General features: G+C 33.9%; 1 protein-coding gene across 1 annotated transcript; it reads right to left on the bottom strand.

The window, feature by feature from the left end:
* Positions 1 to 1,541: 1,541 nt before the first annotated feature.
* Positions 1,542 to 14,891, bottom strand: LOC128859798 (clavesin-1). The gene is made up of 4 exons (XM_054096884.1): positions 14,777 to 14,891; positions 4,938 to 5,560; positions 4,770 to 4,886; positions 1,542 to 4,706 (listed from the first exon to the last, which is right to left on the bottom strand). Coding segments are annotated over exons 1-4 (996 nt in total). The 5' UTR covers positions 14,778 to 14,891; the 3' UTR covers positions 1,542 to 4,451.
* Positions 14,892 to 16,230: the final 1,339 nt, after the last annotated feature.

The following is a 16,230-nucleotide window of genomic DNA, read 5'->3' as shown; positions in this document are numbered from 1 at the left end:
CGCATAATTTGGCAATTGACCAAAAATGTACGCGTGTCGATTGGTATAAAGAAATATTCAAGAAATTGAGTTCAAAGCAAGTCTTTGACTTCATAACAAGTGACGAGTCTTGGATCTATGCATATGAGCAGGAAACAAAACAGGAGTCGGCAATATGACTGTTCCAAGACGAGTTTAATCCAACAAAAGTTATTCGCGGAAGAAGCAACTCAAAGCAAACGGTCACCTGTTTTTTCGGAAAATCTGGCCATGTTACAACTATACCACTAGAGGAACTAAAAACAGTCAATTCTGGGTGGTGCAAAACCATTCTTTTGCCTGAAGTTTTCGGCCCTGATTTGTCACCCCATGATTTCTTTTCGTTCATGGACATCAAAGATAAAATACGAGGTTAACGTTTTTCAACATCTGAAGAAGCTGTTAAGGTCTTTAAGTAGCTCGTTTTGGAGGTATCCACTTTTGAGTGCCAAAAGTGCTTTGAAAATTGGATCAAGCCAATGCAGAAGTATATTGACTTCCAAGAAAAATATTTTGAAAAACAATAAAGCAATTTGGTATGTTTTCATTACTGGGAAGAGGTAATCCTCGTAATAATGTTCCTATGCTGAATCAAAAATTTTTTCAACACTTTGTGCTGCAAAGACTGCTAAATATGGCTTGAAATGTATTAGAGGGAAATGCTTTCTCAAAATCTTTTTGATGCTGTTAAGAAAACTAGGTAAATATTTGACTTTATTGACAGTTCAACTGATAAATCTTCTGACATATGAATAGCGTACAGATATTCATTACTTTAAAATTATTTTTCGCTCTATATCAGATACTTCTCAACGGAAAGTTACTGTCTTTCCTGCCTGTATCAGATATCATAATTTTTATAAATTACTTCTGTGCGTCCTTCTTTTTTTTAATAATTCTAAATCAAAGACATTTCTTACAGATTTGATGGAAGGCGTATAAAATTGTGTAAATTAAAAACAAAAAAATTTTAATATTGCATTCGCTTGAAATTAAGAATGTAAAAACATGGATTTTATGCAGTTACGGTATTTACATCACATCTCCACATCACCGAATTGCTTTTACAATGTCTGCTAAATCATTTAAAAGTATTGAATTTTTTTTATTTTGTAGCACCGAGTTATTATATATGTATAGGAATATAACCAAAACGGGCATGTATGCTATTTATGCAAATCGATGCAGAAGAATGTTAATGCTATTAAATGTTTAAGCAACGTAAAACGGGAAAGCATTAAAAATTTTCTGATAAATAATATGAATCCCACAATCCTAACGCAAATCGACTATGGTTCCCTATAATATGGTCAACGTAAAACGGGAAAGCAATAAGAATTTTCTAATAAATAATATGAATCCTACAATCCTAACGCAAATCGACTATGGTTCCCTATATATGGTCATACATCGGCGCAATACATCACACAAAGAATCCCCAGCGAAATGCCAAATAAATATCGATAAAAGTCTAAATATTCTGCTAAAAAATAATGCTAGATGCTTCGGTCGAAACCCGCCTTGGATGGGAACACAGGAAAGTGGCACTTCAATGGATTTATCAAAATTTAACTAAGAGGAAACTTCACCAGCAATATTTCAGCAACACTTTAATACTTACGGAATAAATTTTACAGATGGAATACCTGTTGGACTGATGGTTCCAGATGCGAAAATATAACAGCCATTAGCATTGTTGATAATACTTCACGTACTTTAATAACTAAAACACTATGCACCATCATTTGCCCCAGTCTTCTGTGGGGAACACAGATCAATGCTCGCTTGGAAAATAGCATAAATAAGTAAATATTTGATATTCAGTGAATCCTTATCAACTTGTATAAAGTATAATAAATATAATGTATATAAATACAAATAATATATACGCCATAATTAACATTTTAAGAAACATAGTTAGTTCGATACTGGGAAAACAAAAATCACCATTATTGGCGCTTTAACCCGCGCCATTACGTTCCAATTTTGCACATCAGAAGATCTCACAATTAAACACATTTTAAATTTATGTCCAACGTTACAATCAATCCGATAAGCAAAACTTCAATGTTTCAGTAAAGGACCTTCTTATCGAAGCTAATGACCCCAAAATTAAAATATTATATCTCTCGGAATCAAAAATATCCCCTGCTCACCAAATTCTTCCAAAAACTTTGCAAATATTTTGTTCCACCTTAATTTGACTAATTGAAGCATATCTTCGTCTTCTTTATACATATATGTTCGTCTTCTTCAATATAAAAATGAATGTTTGTTGTATATCCGCGAGTAGTAGCAACTTCTGCCCCGTTCAACCGATTTTTTCGAAATAAACAAAATCAGTAAAATGGTTTAGAATGAATTGAATATTTGTGTACTGATTTTTCTTTAAAGTTATTTTACTTAAATTTATATTAGTTGTTAGCGTAGCAACGCGCGCCGGGTACAGCTAGTTTATCATAACATGCAGCATATTTAACGTATTCATGCTTATTTATCGACGATACATCATAACGTTAAAATAAATATTTAGAAAAAACCATAAAGATTTCGGTTAATTCAAATCACAATACATTACTTTTGAGCAGTATATATTTCAGAATAAATTGTAACGAATTTTTAAATCAATAATAATAGAGTGATCTAATTATTTTGGATATTATCGCCAAGTCTTCTAAAATTGGTTTACTTGTAGGTTTGAGTATAAATGGTAAACTGATTAAATTTGGAAATTTATGCAATGTTTAAAATTTTAGTACTGTGTTTTAAAGTGAAAAAATAACTTATATTTTTTAGTTGAAAATGTTTGAAAAAAACCCTTTTCAGATTTGTTTCTTTTTTTTATTATATTTATGAGACTATGTTAAGTAATCCGTGGAAGTTTATTAATGGGACAGTCTGTCGAGTCAGTCAGCCACATACATATCTACGAGTATGTACATCAAATCAGTGCAAATACTAAATAATGCACACTGCGACGCTTCGATATACGAAAATATATGGGGTATGACAATCCTCAAAAAACCATTGAAGGGTTAAGAGTGCGCCATCTTTTATGTCGGTATGTAAACACTGAATAACTTTGTCATTTACCAACCGATTGACTTCATCATACATGTTTTCGATACGTCAATTCAGTACAATTTCAACCATGGATCGCTTATACATCGAAAATAGTTCTACTGTTGTAACTCAACGCGCATATCGCAAAAAGTATCGCGACGACAGACGGCGTCTGACAATACTATTCGTCGTTTGGTGTCGAATTTTTTTGAGCACGGGACAGTTGGAGATCGTCAACATGCCGTTCATCAACGACCGAGATGTTAAAATGAACTTTTTGAAGCAGTGAGGGAGAGCGTTGCCCAGGAGATAACAGTGTCGTATCGTCGTCGCGCTCAGCATTTTGGCGTCAGTGAAACTACAATGTGGCGCATTTTAAAGGATGATTTAAATTTTTTTCTGTATAAATGGCAATTGACACAAAGAATATTGCTGTCAGACCATTCACGCCGCTTGGAATACGGCCAAACAGTCGCTCGAATAGTTGACACTGAACCCAATTTTTGGAAGTAAATTATAATGACTGACGAGACACATTTTAACCTCTCTGGCAGCGTGAATAGACAAAATTGCAGCATTTGGGGAACTGAGAATCCACACGAGATCCTTGAAACGCCATTGCATGACCGGAAAGTAACTGTTTGGGCCGGCTTTTGCGCCAAAACCATCATTGGGCCATATTTTTACCGAGAAAACGAAACGGCCGATGGAAACCGATATTGATGAATGCTGGCTCATAATGTCTGCCCGCAAATGCGTGCGAAAGGTTTAGACGGTTACTGGTTTCAACAAGATGCGCTATGCCACACTGCGAATGCAACAATTGAATTTCTGCAACGAAAATTCTCGGGATATTTAGTGTCAAAAAGAGGCGACATCGACTGTTCCCCAGATCCCCTGACTTAACCCCCGGACTTCTTTTTTTGGGGCTATCTAAAAAGTAAGGTTTACGCCAAAAAGCCGCAGACTATTGACTAGCTTAGGGCAAACATTCGTGTCGGAATCGACGCTATAAAACCCGAAATGCTTGACAAGGTGATGGCAAGCGCAGAAAAAAGATCGCAGTTTGTGATTGCTAATAAAGGTGGCCACTTGATTAATATTGTATTCAAAAAATAGTTTTAATAAATTGCAAATACCCAAACCAAATAAAAATACCTCCCTTATACAAATCAGTTTTTTTTTCAAAGTTATTCAATGTTTTCATACCGACATAAAAGATGGCGCATGTAATGTATATGTTCTTCACTAATGCCCACTAAAAATCTAAGAATTGGTATGATGGTGAAAATTATATTGAAATGTACAGTTCTTCGTTATTGGCTTTGTAATATAAATATAATTAATTTGAAAAGGTGTTGCATGATCATTCAATCCACTTCCAGCTTTCTAAAACTTCCTACAACTCCCACATCAACATCACTTATTCCATTATTTGATGATATATTTGGGTATTTGGTAATTTCAATGCACATGTCGTCAAGGGATAGGATCGCTTCTCGCTTTTGTAGCAATTTTAATTTAAATTGCTTAATAATATCAGCCATAGGAATCGTTCCACCATACTCTTGGGGAAGTATTGCAGGGTTTATTTTTTCTTTCAAAGCATCAAGTGACTTGTGAACCTGCATTAAACAAATAAATATAATTTCAAGAAGTATGCTTTTAAGTTCATTCAAAAACCTTACAGTTATACGATTTTTTAATTTATCACTAAGTAGTGACACTCCCAATTCGATAATACGGTTTGCGAAATGCGGTATATTCATGAAATGTGTTTCTTTGTGCCTCATTGGAGTGGAATTCTACAAAGAGATGTTAATTATCTTTCAAAATAGCCCAACATTTCTACTTACTTGTATGCATTTAATCATGTTTCTTAAATCAGAAAGAGACCAAAGGCTTGCAAACCCCATATTTATTCCACTCTCATCATTGATATACACATAACCAGCCACTTGTGACTGCTCGTCATCTAGCAAGCCTTCGCAAATCAATGAGTGCACGCGTGCCATCTGGACAGAGGTATATTTATAAGGATCAAAGTTTCTCGCCACCGAAAGTATTATTTGTCTGCCATTTTCATCCCTTTGAGGAAGTGGTACTATGTATCCATTGTCAAAAATCTCACTGATTACTGGTTCTGTAATATCCAATTTCGAGAACCATTGCGGAAATAATTGACGTATCGTTAAATAGCGTTCAAGCATTTCACATGCTTCGGGAACGGAAAACTTCTTCGTGCGTAAAAAACGCAGCAGGAACACAGAATCGGTGCGGCACTTCTTGATAGATGGGTGTTTAGATATCCATTCACGGAACTGATTTAATGCTTGCTGGCGTACATTATCGTCTTCGTGCAACTCTTCTTTGGCAAGAATTTTCATTTCAGAACTTAGTGAACAAACATAAGAGTCAAAGTCTTTGGTTGTTTCATATTCAGATGTGCTTCGCTGATGCATTGCTTCGGTCTCCAACACTTAAATAAAACAAAAAGAAAACAAATCAGTTTACTGCAAAATGGATTCGTTAATTTGTATATGTATATACGGTGGTATTTTTAATATTATAACCGTTGCTTTGGTGAGTGCTTCATCTTCCAAAGAATAATAGGAGTATTTGGAATCCGATGCACCTATATGGTCGGATAAAATTATGGAGTGGAATACATAATATATGCTACGGATTACGAGTGACTTTTATTAAGTAACCGTTACAAAACTAGCAACAAAATTTTTTCTTTTTATTTGCCATTTTATTATTTTTGTTTTTAATCTTCACACATTTCCTGCTATGAAATGTGTAATGTGTATTACAATTATAATGATAATGGAATAACAACAAAACGAACGCCAAAAATAGGAGGAGGATCTCGGCCAAATGAATGTATATATATATATATATATATACTTATATGTTGCAATGATAATGTGCTATGTAAACTTGCAATATCAGTATGCGAGTATCCCTAATGTAAAGGATTTTCCAAGAGGAGTTGTTATTTTGATATTCAAAGCAAATGCGCTTTTTAAATATAAATGATTGGATATTTATTTCATTATAAAGAGGAAGGTATGCCGTTAATAGTGAAAAAATAACATCAGGCAAATGACCACCACGACCACGCTTACAGGACAATATCCTTTTTATGAAATTTTCCATAACCGAATTGCAAAGTGGCTGCCCTATTTGCTCGATAGCCTCACGAACTCCATGTTTGAGGTTTTGAATCGACCATGGGCTATTGGGGTAGACTCTTTCTTCCACGTTGCCCCCAAAAAAAAAGACACAGGGTGTTAAGTCACAAGATCTCGGTGGCCAATTGTGATCACCTCTTCGAGAGATATCACGGTTCGGAAACTTTTCCCGTAAATAATCAATGCTTTTGTTACTTGTGTGGCATGTAGCGCCGTCTTGTTGAAAATAAACGTTGTCCAAATCAATACCATCCAATTCCGGCCATAAAAAGCCTTAATCATCTCTCGATAACGCAATCCATTCACCTGTAACACCTGTTATTGGAAAACCCTTTATTTTAGTAAATACCTGCAATCGCATTTTCTTACACATTTGCGGCGCTTAATTTCATTATGATACTTTATATAGTATATGTGGTATAAAATTCTATAATTCTATAGTATAATTGTTTATTTCTAGTTTTGTCTACGAATACATACATACATTATTCTTACAGGCTAATAAAGCAAATTAAAAAATAACCCAAGATAGAAAACAACTAATTAAAAAAATGTTTTGGCTGACTGAAGTTTTTAATGTGAAATATGAAAACATTAAATGCGACGCAAACCCCTCAATCTTGTATTAAAATAAATACGTTCAAGGAGAGGGGCCTGGTCTATAATACTAGTTATAATTTTAAAAAGGAAAGATAATGATAGCATCTCCCTCTTTACCTCCAGAAATTTTAAATTTATTAGCATACATCTTATATCATATGGAGGAGGTTCCCTAGAGCTGATTAAAATTATCTGACTCCACTAATTTTGTCGGGGCTATGCGTGAATTACAAGACCTAATTAAATTATTTTTCAGCCAAGAGCATTTGAGAGCGGAATAATTTGGGGGTCCCAATCAAAATAACTAACTGGTGGTATTTGTAACGAGCGACAGCGGTTCATATTGTGCTCCCGTTATTTTTCCCATTCCGTTAATTTTTGCATTCCGACAAGACAAAAGTTCTTAATTAGTTATTAAATTGTACATTTTGAACATTAATAAAAGTTTTGCAATAAAAAAGGAAAAGTGTTTTCATTTACGCACCAAAGTATCTCGAATATTGCAATAAATCGATTGTTAAGCGCATTGTATGAAAGCTGCGGCGTTTTGTTGGAACCAAATGTCGCCGATGTTTAGCTGATTAATTTTTGGAAACTCACTCACCGTAATGCCAGCTCCCTCCTTATTTGAAAAGAAATAATATCGCGAACAAATTAATTTTAAAAAAGTTTCAACAATTTGGAGGCTTTGTTCTGGCGTTAAACGATTCATGATGACTTCATAGCTTACTGAACAATTACTGGATTTATTTTCAGTAAACTTAAAGTCTGGTGATTTGGTTTTAGTTCAGGAAGAGAACTACCCTCCGCTCAAGTGGTCACCAGGTAGAGTTGTGGATACTGCTAGCGGAAAGGACGATATAGCGCGTGTTGCTGTACTTCAAATTTCAAATGGCATAAACAAGGGAGCTATGTCAAAGCTGTGCCTGCTACCAATTGATTACAAGGTCTTGGATGCTTAAAATTTTCAATGAACAGAGGGTTTTCAATTATAAGATTAACTATCAATATCATTTTTATGAATCGAAAAACAAGTAAATAACATCACTGACACCAATCAACACCTACAGACGTACTCCCGTGTGTGCGCACATATGTAACTAAGTTACTACTAAATCATGTCATTTTACTGCATAATGATTACATCATACAGATGTATGCTCTAGTCGGAAAAATGGCGTGGAGCATTGGAAGCTTATAAGAAACGCAATCCAGCCGATAGAAACGAAAACACGCTCGAAAAAAAAGTAAATGTTCCTACATTAACATTAATCTCTCCACGGATGATATAAACGAAATAACAATATATGACGGCAAGAATGAAGCTGTACTTCTTGGGTCCTGTTACATGTCGCATAAGAGGGAAGCACTACCAGAAGAATTTCAAAGGCTGGTTAAAGAAGATGAGCGTAGAAAGCAATCTCCGGTGATAGGCTCCGACGCGAACGCGCCTCATACTTTGTAGGGGAGTTCCAACAGAGGTAAGCCTCTACTTAACTTTATTAAACAAAGTAGCATAGAAGTAGCTAATCGGGGTGAGGAACCAACATTTATTGGACCGACCTCGAAAAATGTTCTAGATGTTACTCTCTTTACAAGTAATCTTACTATGGTAGAAGATTGGAAATTATTACAAACGCGATCACTATCCGACCATAAATTCATAAAATTCGAAATAGCATTCTCATCCAATATTAAACGCACTATCCTCAGAAATCCTAGAAACTCGAACTGGGGAAACGTTCAGAAAAGGGCTTTTGCAAAAACGATTGAGACCTAATAAGTACAGCTCATATGTTGAACTGGAAGAGAATGTTAGAGCAGTCACATACACAATTAGAAAAGCATACCACACGGCATGCATCCCCGTACGTGACCACTTGGTGGAACAAAGAGCTGAGATCACAAAGGCGCAACGTATTAGAATTCTATAAGTTAGCCAAAGAATCCGACAATGAATCTTGTTGGGACGAATATAACGATTTACGAAGCACATACGAAAAAATGTGCGTAGGGTCAAAAGAAAGTCATGGAAAGGCTTCTGCGGCAGTATTGAACGCACTAACGAAGCGGCTAAGCTCAGGAAATTGTTATCGAAAAACCCGACCACGCCCAATTTCATACGCAAACTAAATGGAGGCTGGAGTAAACCTGTAAAGAATCACTACGGGATCCCAGGAACTTTAATTTAATTTTTTTCGAATAAAAAATACCGAAATCTCAAAATTTACCACACACGTACACATAGTATATGTATCCTTGGCAATTTTCACAAATGTTGCACTCACTTAATCAGAAACGGAAAGAGATTTTACATTATCTAGATGAATATAGAACAATGTACTTGAAGGACCAAAATTAATCATAATTTTGTTCTTGAATAATATTTTTACCAAATAAAAAAAATTTTTTGAGGGATGGGAATATGTATTTTAATCCATGCGCGCTTCATTGCTTACCTATTTTTATATTGCAGCTTCACAGGTGTTAAATATGATTGACCTACGAAGCCATTTGCAAAAATTATAAACCTTCAGATAAGGTGATTAATTTTGCGCCACGCTATATTACATATGAGCCGTTTATTTTAAGTGGTTTAAGTTCATTTAAAATAAATTCTAGTTAATGATAACAATAATCACAATCCTATATAATATTTTTTATAAACAATTTAAGTCTAGTATTATCATTAAAATCGCTATTATTTGGGGCACTTGAAAATTAGCTTGTTAACGAAATGCAAAAAAAAATATTTTGAAAGTGGTTTAAGTCCACTGAAAGAAATAATTTTGATATGGAATGTCTTATGTTATAAAAATCCAAAAAAATGCATTATTGCACAGTACAGTAATAAAATTCACTACGACGCAGTAAAATTTATAACGGGAAAAAATTATAAATTGGCGTTGGTAATATGAAAGTGTTTATTCTTGAACAGTGCAATAAGAATAGTCGTGTTTATTAATTATAGTTTAAATAGTTTCTTAAGGTCTAATTATAAACTTTAATATGCCTGACAAAGATTACACTGGAATTACCTCAGATAGTGGCACAGGTAACAAAAAAAAAATTTACTTATAGATTTATAATTAAAATAACTTGTGTAATTATCGGTCGCCGTAGCCAAATGGGTTGGTGCGTGACTACCATTCGGTATTCACAGAGAGAACGTTGGTTCGAATCTCGATGGAACACCAAAATTAAGAAGAACATTTTTCTAATAGCAGTCGCCCCTAGGCAGGCAATGGCAAACCTCCGAGTGTATTTCTGGCATGAAAAAGCTCCTCATAAAAATATCTGCCGTTCGGAGTCGGCTTGAAACTGTAGGTCCCTCCATTTGTGGAACAATATCAAGTCGCACACCACAAATAAGAGGAAGAGCTCGGCCAAACACCCAAAAAGTGTGTACGCGCCAATTATATTATATGTATATATAAAGGGTGATTTTCTAAGAGCTATAGGAAAGTTTTAAAAAAACAAAACATACGTAAAATTCAGAAAAATGCATGAAATTTTTATTTAAATCGATAGTACAGACCATATAATTTAATGTTTGAAGATTATTTCATGCAAATGTTGACCGCGACTGCGCTTTAAATAGTTCATCCGCTCAGTCCAATTTTGGCATACTCTTTCCAATATTTCGGCCGGTATCTCACGTATAAATGCTTTAATGTTATCTTTCAATGCGTTAATTGAAGCAGGCTTGAATAGACATGAGCTTTAACACAGCCCCCCAAAAAATTATCTAAAGGCGTTATATCGCACGATCTGGGTGGCCAAATGGTCCCGGTGACAGGTCCCGAACGTGAAATAATTCAATTCAAAAATTAAATTCTATGGACTCTACTATCGATTAAAATAAAAATTTCATGAATTTTTCTGAATTTTAGGCGTGTTTTTTGAAAAACTTTCCTATAGCACTTAAAAAATCACCCTTTATTATTTAATTTCTTTAAAATAATAATTTCAAGAACTTACCTTAAAAATATAACTATTTACAGGAATCACTAGGTATACAATTCTTTTGGATAATTTGTTCAATATTAGAAACTAAGTGAAACTAAAGTTTTTTTTGTTTGCTATCAGTCCCATGTAATAATTATATTTGAATTGTATAAACGTAGTGGAGTAACTTTAAGTAAAAAAATTAACTTATAATAATATTAAACAAAGAACACAAAGTGATCTTATTCGTTTTCACGAACAAAAAAGTCATTTCATTAATTTTGAAAGTGGTTTAAGTCCATTTTAGGTTCTGAAACACACGTAATATATTCTAACATGTTTGAAGTCACAAAGCCATAAAAACAACTTAATACCAGCTAACAATATTTTTGAAACAATTCAAACGCAAACCCTTAAATATCTCAATATAAGAAATAATGGACTTAAACTACTTTCAAAATAATCGGCTCATATATTGAACATATGTATATATATTATTAATGTTTTGGTGGTAAATTCATTTTACTATTGCGCCAAGGTAATGTAAAATATTGTGCGTCACGGGATGTTATTTCTAACGTGAATTGTTTAGCAACGACTACACAAAAGTCAACGAACTACAACTGTATGCAACTAAGTTAAAAGGAAACCAAAATGTTCAATTTAAAGCGTCAGTTTCACTTTCGATGCATTTTTTTATTCATTTTCCGAAAATATTTTCCAATTTTTATACTCGCGAGACTTGTTCAAAAAGATATTACATTAAGTTCCCATAATCGTTGTATCAAGGCGCACTCATTAAAGGTGGTGGCACTAGACAACTAAACAACAATGTTTTGTACGTTTGATTGAAAAAGCGAAGTACTGGCAAAGTGAAAAAAAGAGAGTGTATTCGCTTTGTTTCGTTCTGGGCTGACAGCCACAAGGACACGGGTAAAGAAAAAAAGGAAACAAATCAGATGATTTACCGATACCACATTTAATAGATTCGTCTTGGGTTGTATATAGCCACATAAAGGCGGATTGAGTATCATAGGCGGCGCCTTGCCAAAACAGTTACTTTATTTTTCGCGGTTTTGACAAGTCTGACGTTAGCTCCTTTTCTAAAGCAAAACAAACTGAAGTTACATGCTTGTGAAAATGCATCGAATGACTTGGTAATATTGAAAGTATGTGTGTGCGCGTAGAATTTCTTGTGTTTGGTTGTTTGCATTGCTTTTGTCTACTCTTCCTTTTCACAAACAAGTTGTTGTTGTAGCAGCATAAACATTCCCCATATTTACATACGGGGAATGCTGCTGGAGTTACAGGCCTTGGCCGGATATAAATCCGGGTCGTTTCGACAACGTAGAACCGACTGCCGTGGAAACATTCACAAACAAGTAGTTCTCCTTCCTTTTGTTTGTTTATTCATGGGCTCTTAAGGCGCAATCTCTTATTCAATCATTCTTGTAAAATAAACCAAATAGGTATAAGCATATAGTTTGGGAAAAACTAAATCCATTATTTTTGCGTAAAATTTTTTTACAAATGATTTAAAACTGTTGGATCTTTAGTTCCTGGTGATGCTACGACTACTAACATGCCAGCCAACTTCGATTATTTCTGTGATTTTATCGACATTTTCTTTAACATCAAAAATGCCTGAATGGAATCGAAAAAACCAAAATTGGACGTAATTAACTGTTCCAGTATTGGTGCCCTATACAACATTCACAATTTCAGTGCCCTGACTTGCATTTTTGACTTCATCAAAAGAAAACTGTAAAATGTACCGAATTTCGAAGGGAATGAACAGCAAAAGAATTTTGTAATGTGAAATGTCACCTTGACAACGAGCATAAACTTTATACTGTTTGATGGATACTTTACGAGATATCTGTCACTACAGTCATCTGCCGAGAAAAAAGTGCATTTATTTTTCTTTAAACTAATATATATGTAAGTGATATATGATATGCACTAATTTGATGTTTTAATTGTATGCTCTGTATCCACTATATTTTCTCTCTCAAGAGTTAGGAGTTCGACTCGCTGCTTCAAGCAAAGCTTAACTCGGTCTGCATTTAAAAAAAAAATAAATTTTATTATGTACATAATATTGTAAGAATTTAATTAATAAATAACCTCGTGTATAAGTTATTTATATACCAAAGTTTCAGAATGATGATGCCCGTGCGTATGATAACTCAAGCAAAAATTAATATACATATAATATTTCCCTTAAACACATACTATTCATTGCACAAGGTAGATCGGTATTGAAAATGGACGAGTTCGGTGAATAACCAAGACCCCCTCCCATATAACGGTACTTTTCTAAAAGAAAAAATCGTTACGTCAAATTTGGTACAAATAATGAATTCAAAAAATATATGCTTTTCAAGCAAAATTTTAAAAATCGTCTCCATAACGAATTTCTCTTCACCTCATTTATAAATATATGCGATATAAATATTATCGAGATCGAATAAAAACCTACGTCCACTTAATGTGTGTTGAGACTAAATTTCCGTTCATTTATGAGTTTGTTTGATTTACAAAATTAACAGCCACGCCAAATAAAATTGTATTAAGAAGTGCGCGGGTATATAAATTTTGGCACGGCCCGAATTGAGCATTTTCCTACTTGCTTTGTTTGAATACGATCACTTTCACTGCAGGCTTAAAAGTGTGTCATTCATTATTCCACATGAAATTGTGGTTTCTTACTGCATAAATAAACAAAATTGTGCGTACATGCTCACAAATAAATATACAAATGGATTTATTTTTACCCAGTTGAAATTCAAGTAAGATCTCCTCAAACGATGAATAAAAGAGTACTCTCTTTGGCATGATTTTGGAGCAATAGAAAAGATTTCTTCGTTATTTTTTCTTTTCAATTGAGCAACAGAAAAACAATTTCGTTTGTTATAAAAAAGATTATTGACAATTTTTGTCTGAATTAAATGAAACCTCAAAAAGCATTCTAGTCTTATATCACCCAAATAGATAATTTTGCTGCTTTGCTAAAGTAATTCTTATTGCTTATGAGTAATCTATAGTTGCTCGCTTGAGAGGAATATGAAATTGGTAATAAAAACTCCCTCATGGTTTTTTTGGGAGTTGAAAGGGAGTTTTCCCGTTACTCGCCCTCATAGGACAAACAATCTAAGAAGCGAATATACAAAATAGCATGCTTATGCAAAGAAGTATAGGGAGTAAAGGAGAGTACTGCCGTACTCTCAAGGTATTACTCATGCGGGGATCCCTAATTCTACTGGGTAATTGATACCTACTATGTAGCTATGCAATTGTATGTTAATAATTGCAATGATCTGATATACATGATATATATGCTTACTCGTACAAGCAACAAAAAATCTGTAGCCTTGAGGGCTAATTCTCAATTCGATATCCCGCAACGTCTTCCAATGTATCTCAAACCTTTAACAAATTAATTTGGTACATTTTATTCCTTCAGAATTTTATAATCAGTTCTTGCACAACCGAATAAACCTAGTTAGGCAAATGAAATACCTATTATGTTGATAAGACATCCAGGCACTGTATTACATATAATTTGAATTGGAAATATCAAAATTATTTCTCATTATATTTCAATTTAAGTAGATAATTGTTTCTGAACGTGGTATAGTATACCAACTATTGGTTTAAAACATACTGCGGACATAAATCATCGAAACATCCTAAAAAGTTGTTCCAACAATGGTTGCCCTTGGACGACAAAGAAAAGCCTTCTTATGTTCGGAAGGTAAGCAACTCCATTGCTGTTATTATATGTAGATATATTGAAATCCAAGTAAGTATCCATGTTTACTACTCTGTAGGTATATGCGTATAAGTATAAGTATACGAGCAGTTAATTACTTGCAAATGTCAAATATCGAAGGAGCTGCTTGTGAAATACTTAGATATTTATCCTTATTTTGTGCAACAAAACTCACTTATTAAGTTTAGATAGTATTAGTACTTGTGATCAGTATTTGTAATTAAAATGCACTTTATCTATTTGTTCACTCGAAAAAAAAACACTGTTGTTTTAATAGCAGACCGAAGAAAACTAAGTTACCTCTTAACTTTAATATGTTGAAATTTAATTTATACATACATACATACATTTATAAAGTTTTTTTTATTGATAAGTATGTATTCAATCACACACACGCGTTTACATGTGCATATGCGCGCATATGGGTGTAAGTACATATACGTTACATTTACAATCTTTCATATATGTACGAGTGCATATGGACATACATACATGATATGTATGTATAAAAAAATTATGTAACCCTATGCCTTTGAGACTTCCAAAGCATATGCTTTCACTTACACTAATAACGAATATGGAGTAGTATTGCAGGGTAATAAATAGCGCGTAAACAAGTATTTCTCACTTTAGTTACAGAAACCCGAACATAACGCTTAAGTCGTTACGTCTCCGTGTGAAAGCCATCAAAGTGTTTTATATAAATCAAAATTATTGGTAATTATGTATGTACAAGTGGTGATATCAGAGAAATTATTATCTGTCGTTATTGCCCATTAGGATTTCTAGGAGTTGATCCCAGTCTATTTCATCAGGCATGCCAACATTCCATTTCCGGAGCTAATTATTTAAGGTCCTTCTAGGTCAGGCAAATGCGAGAGTACCTTTTCAGTTAGTGGTTGAATCAGTTTGAGGTTATCAAGGCCTTCTAATTTTATAAAAATAGTTCCATCGATATCCAACGATAATCCAGTCTGGTTTGAGGAGATCAAATATTTGCACGACTGCGCAATGACTGATGATGTGAGGATTAAATTAAACTTGATTGACTCAATGTTATGTACTATCCCCCTATAATAATAACAATATATTTTGCGTATTAAACCTAGATCATTATGGAATAAGTTGAATCAATTTGATTCTTGTAATTATAGTAAAAAAGTACATCAAAATATTGTTATGTTAAATTATTATAATTGACAATGAAGCTTTATTGTAATGAGTGTCATTTGAAATCAGTAAACGTGTGCTCAAAAAGGTTTCCATCAACCGGCATATGTTTTTGTTACCTCGACCGACTGCATCGATTATTCTGCTCATTTCAACCAGTTACCTTCTATACTTTAAATCCTTCATAAACAAAAGCAAAATTTCCATTCCACAAATGCAGATAATAAAAATTATAATTTTTTTTGTGTACAACATACAACCAAACAATAAACCATTTTACATAAAAATTAATAGTGCTACCACGAAGTACATACTGAAACATGCACATTGCCTCACAAATAGGGTCTGATTTTTTTCTATTAAATTAACATCGTTATTCTCTTGTCCCGTTGTTGTTGTTGTTGGTGTAGCAGCATAAACACGGCTGGGTCTTAACTGGCTGTTGCATTTTCTCGCTAC

This window comes from Anastrepha ludens, chromosome 4 (genome assembly GCF_028408465.1).
Source record: "Anastrepha ludens isolate Willacy chromosome 4, idAnaLude1.1, whole genome shotgun sequence".
Classification (NCBI taxonomy): Eukaryota; Metazoa; Arthropoda; class Insecta; order Diptera; family Tephritidae; genus Anastrepha; species Anastrepha ludens.
This window is presented reverse-complemented; position numbering and strand designations above follow the sequence as displayed.

Excerpts from the sequence above, each read along its gene's own strand:
- LOC128859798 (XM_054096884.1), bottom strand. Across the intron at positions 4,887-4,937 it reads ACATGATTAAATGCATACAA|AATTCCACTCCAATGAGGCA; the intron begins GTAAGTAGAAAT and ends ATCTCTTTGTAG. Across the intron at positions 4,707-4,769 it reads AATTAAAAAATCGTATAACT|GTTCACAAGTCACTTGATGC; the intron begins GTAAGGTTTTTG and ends TGTTTAATGCAG.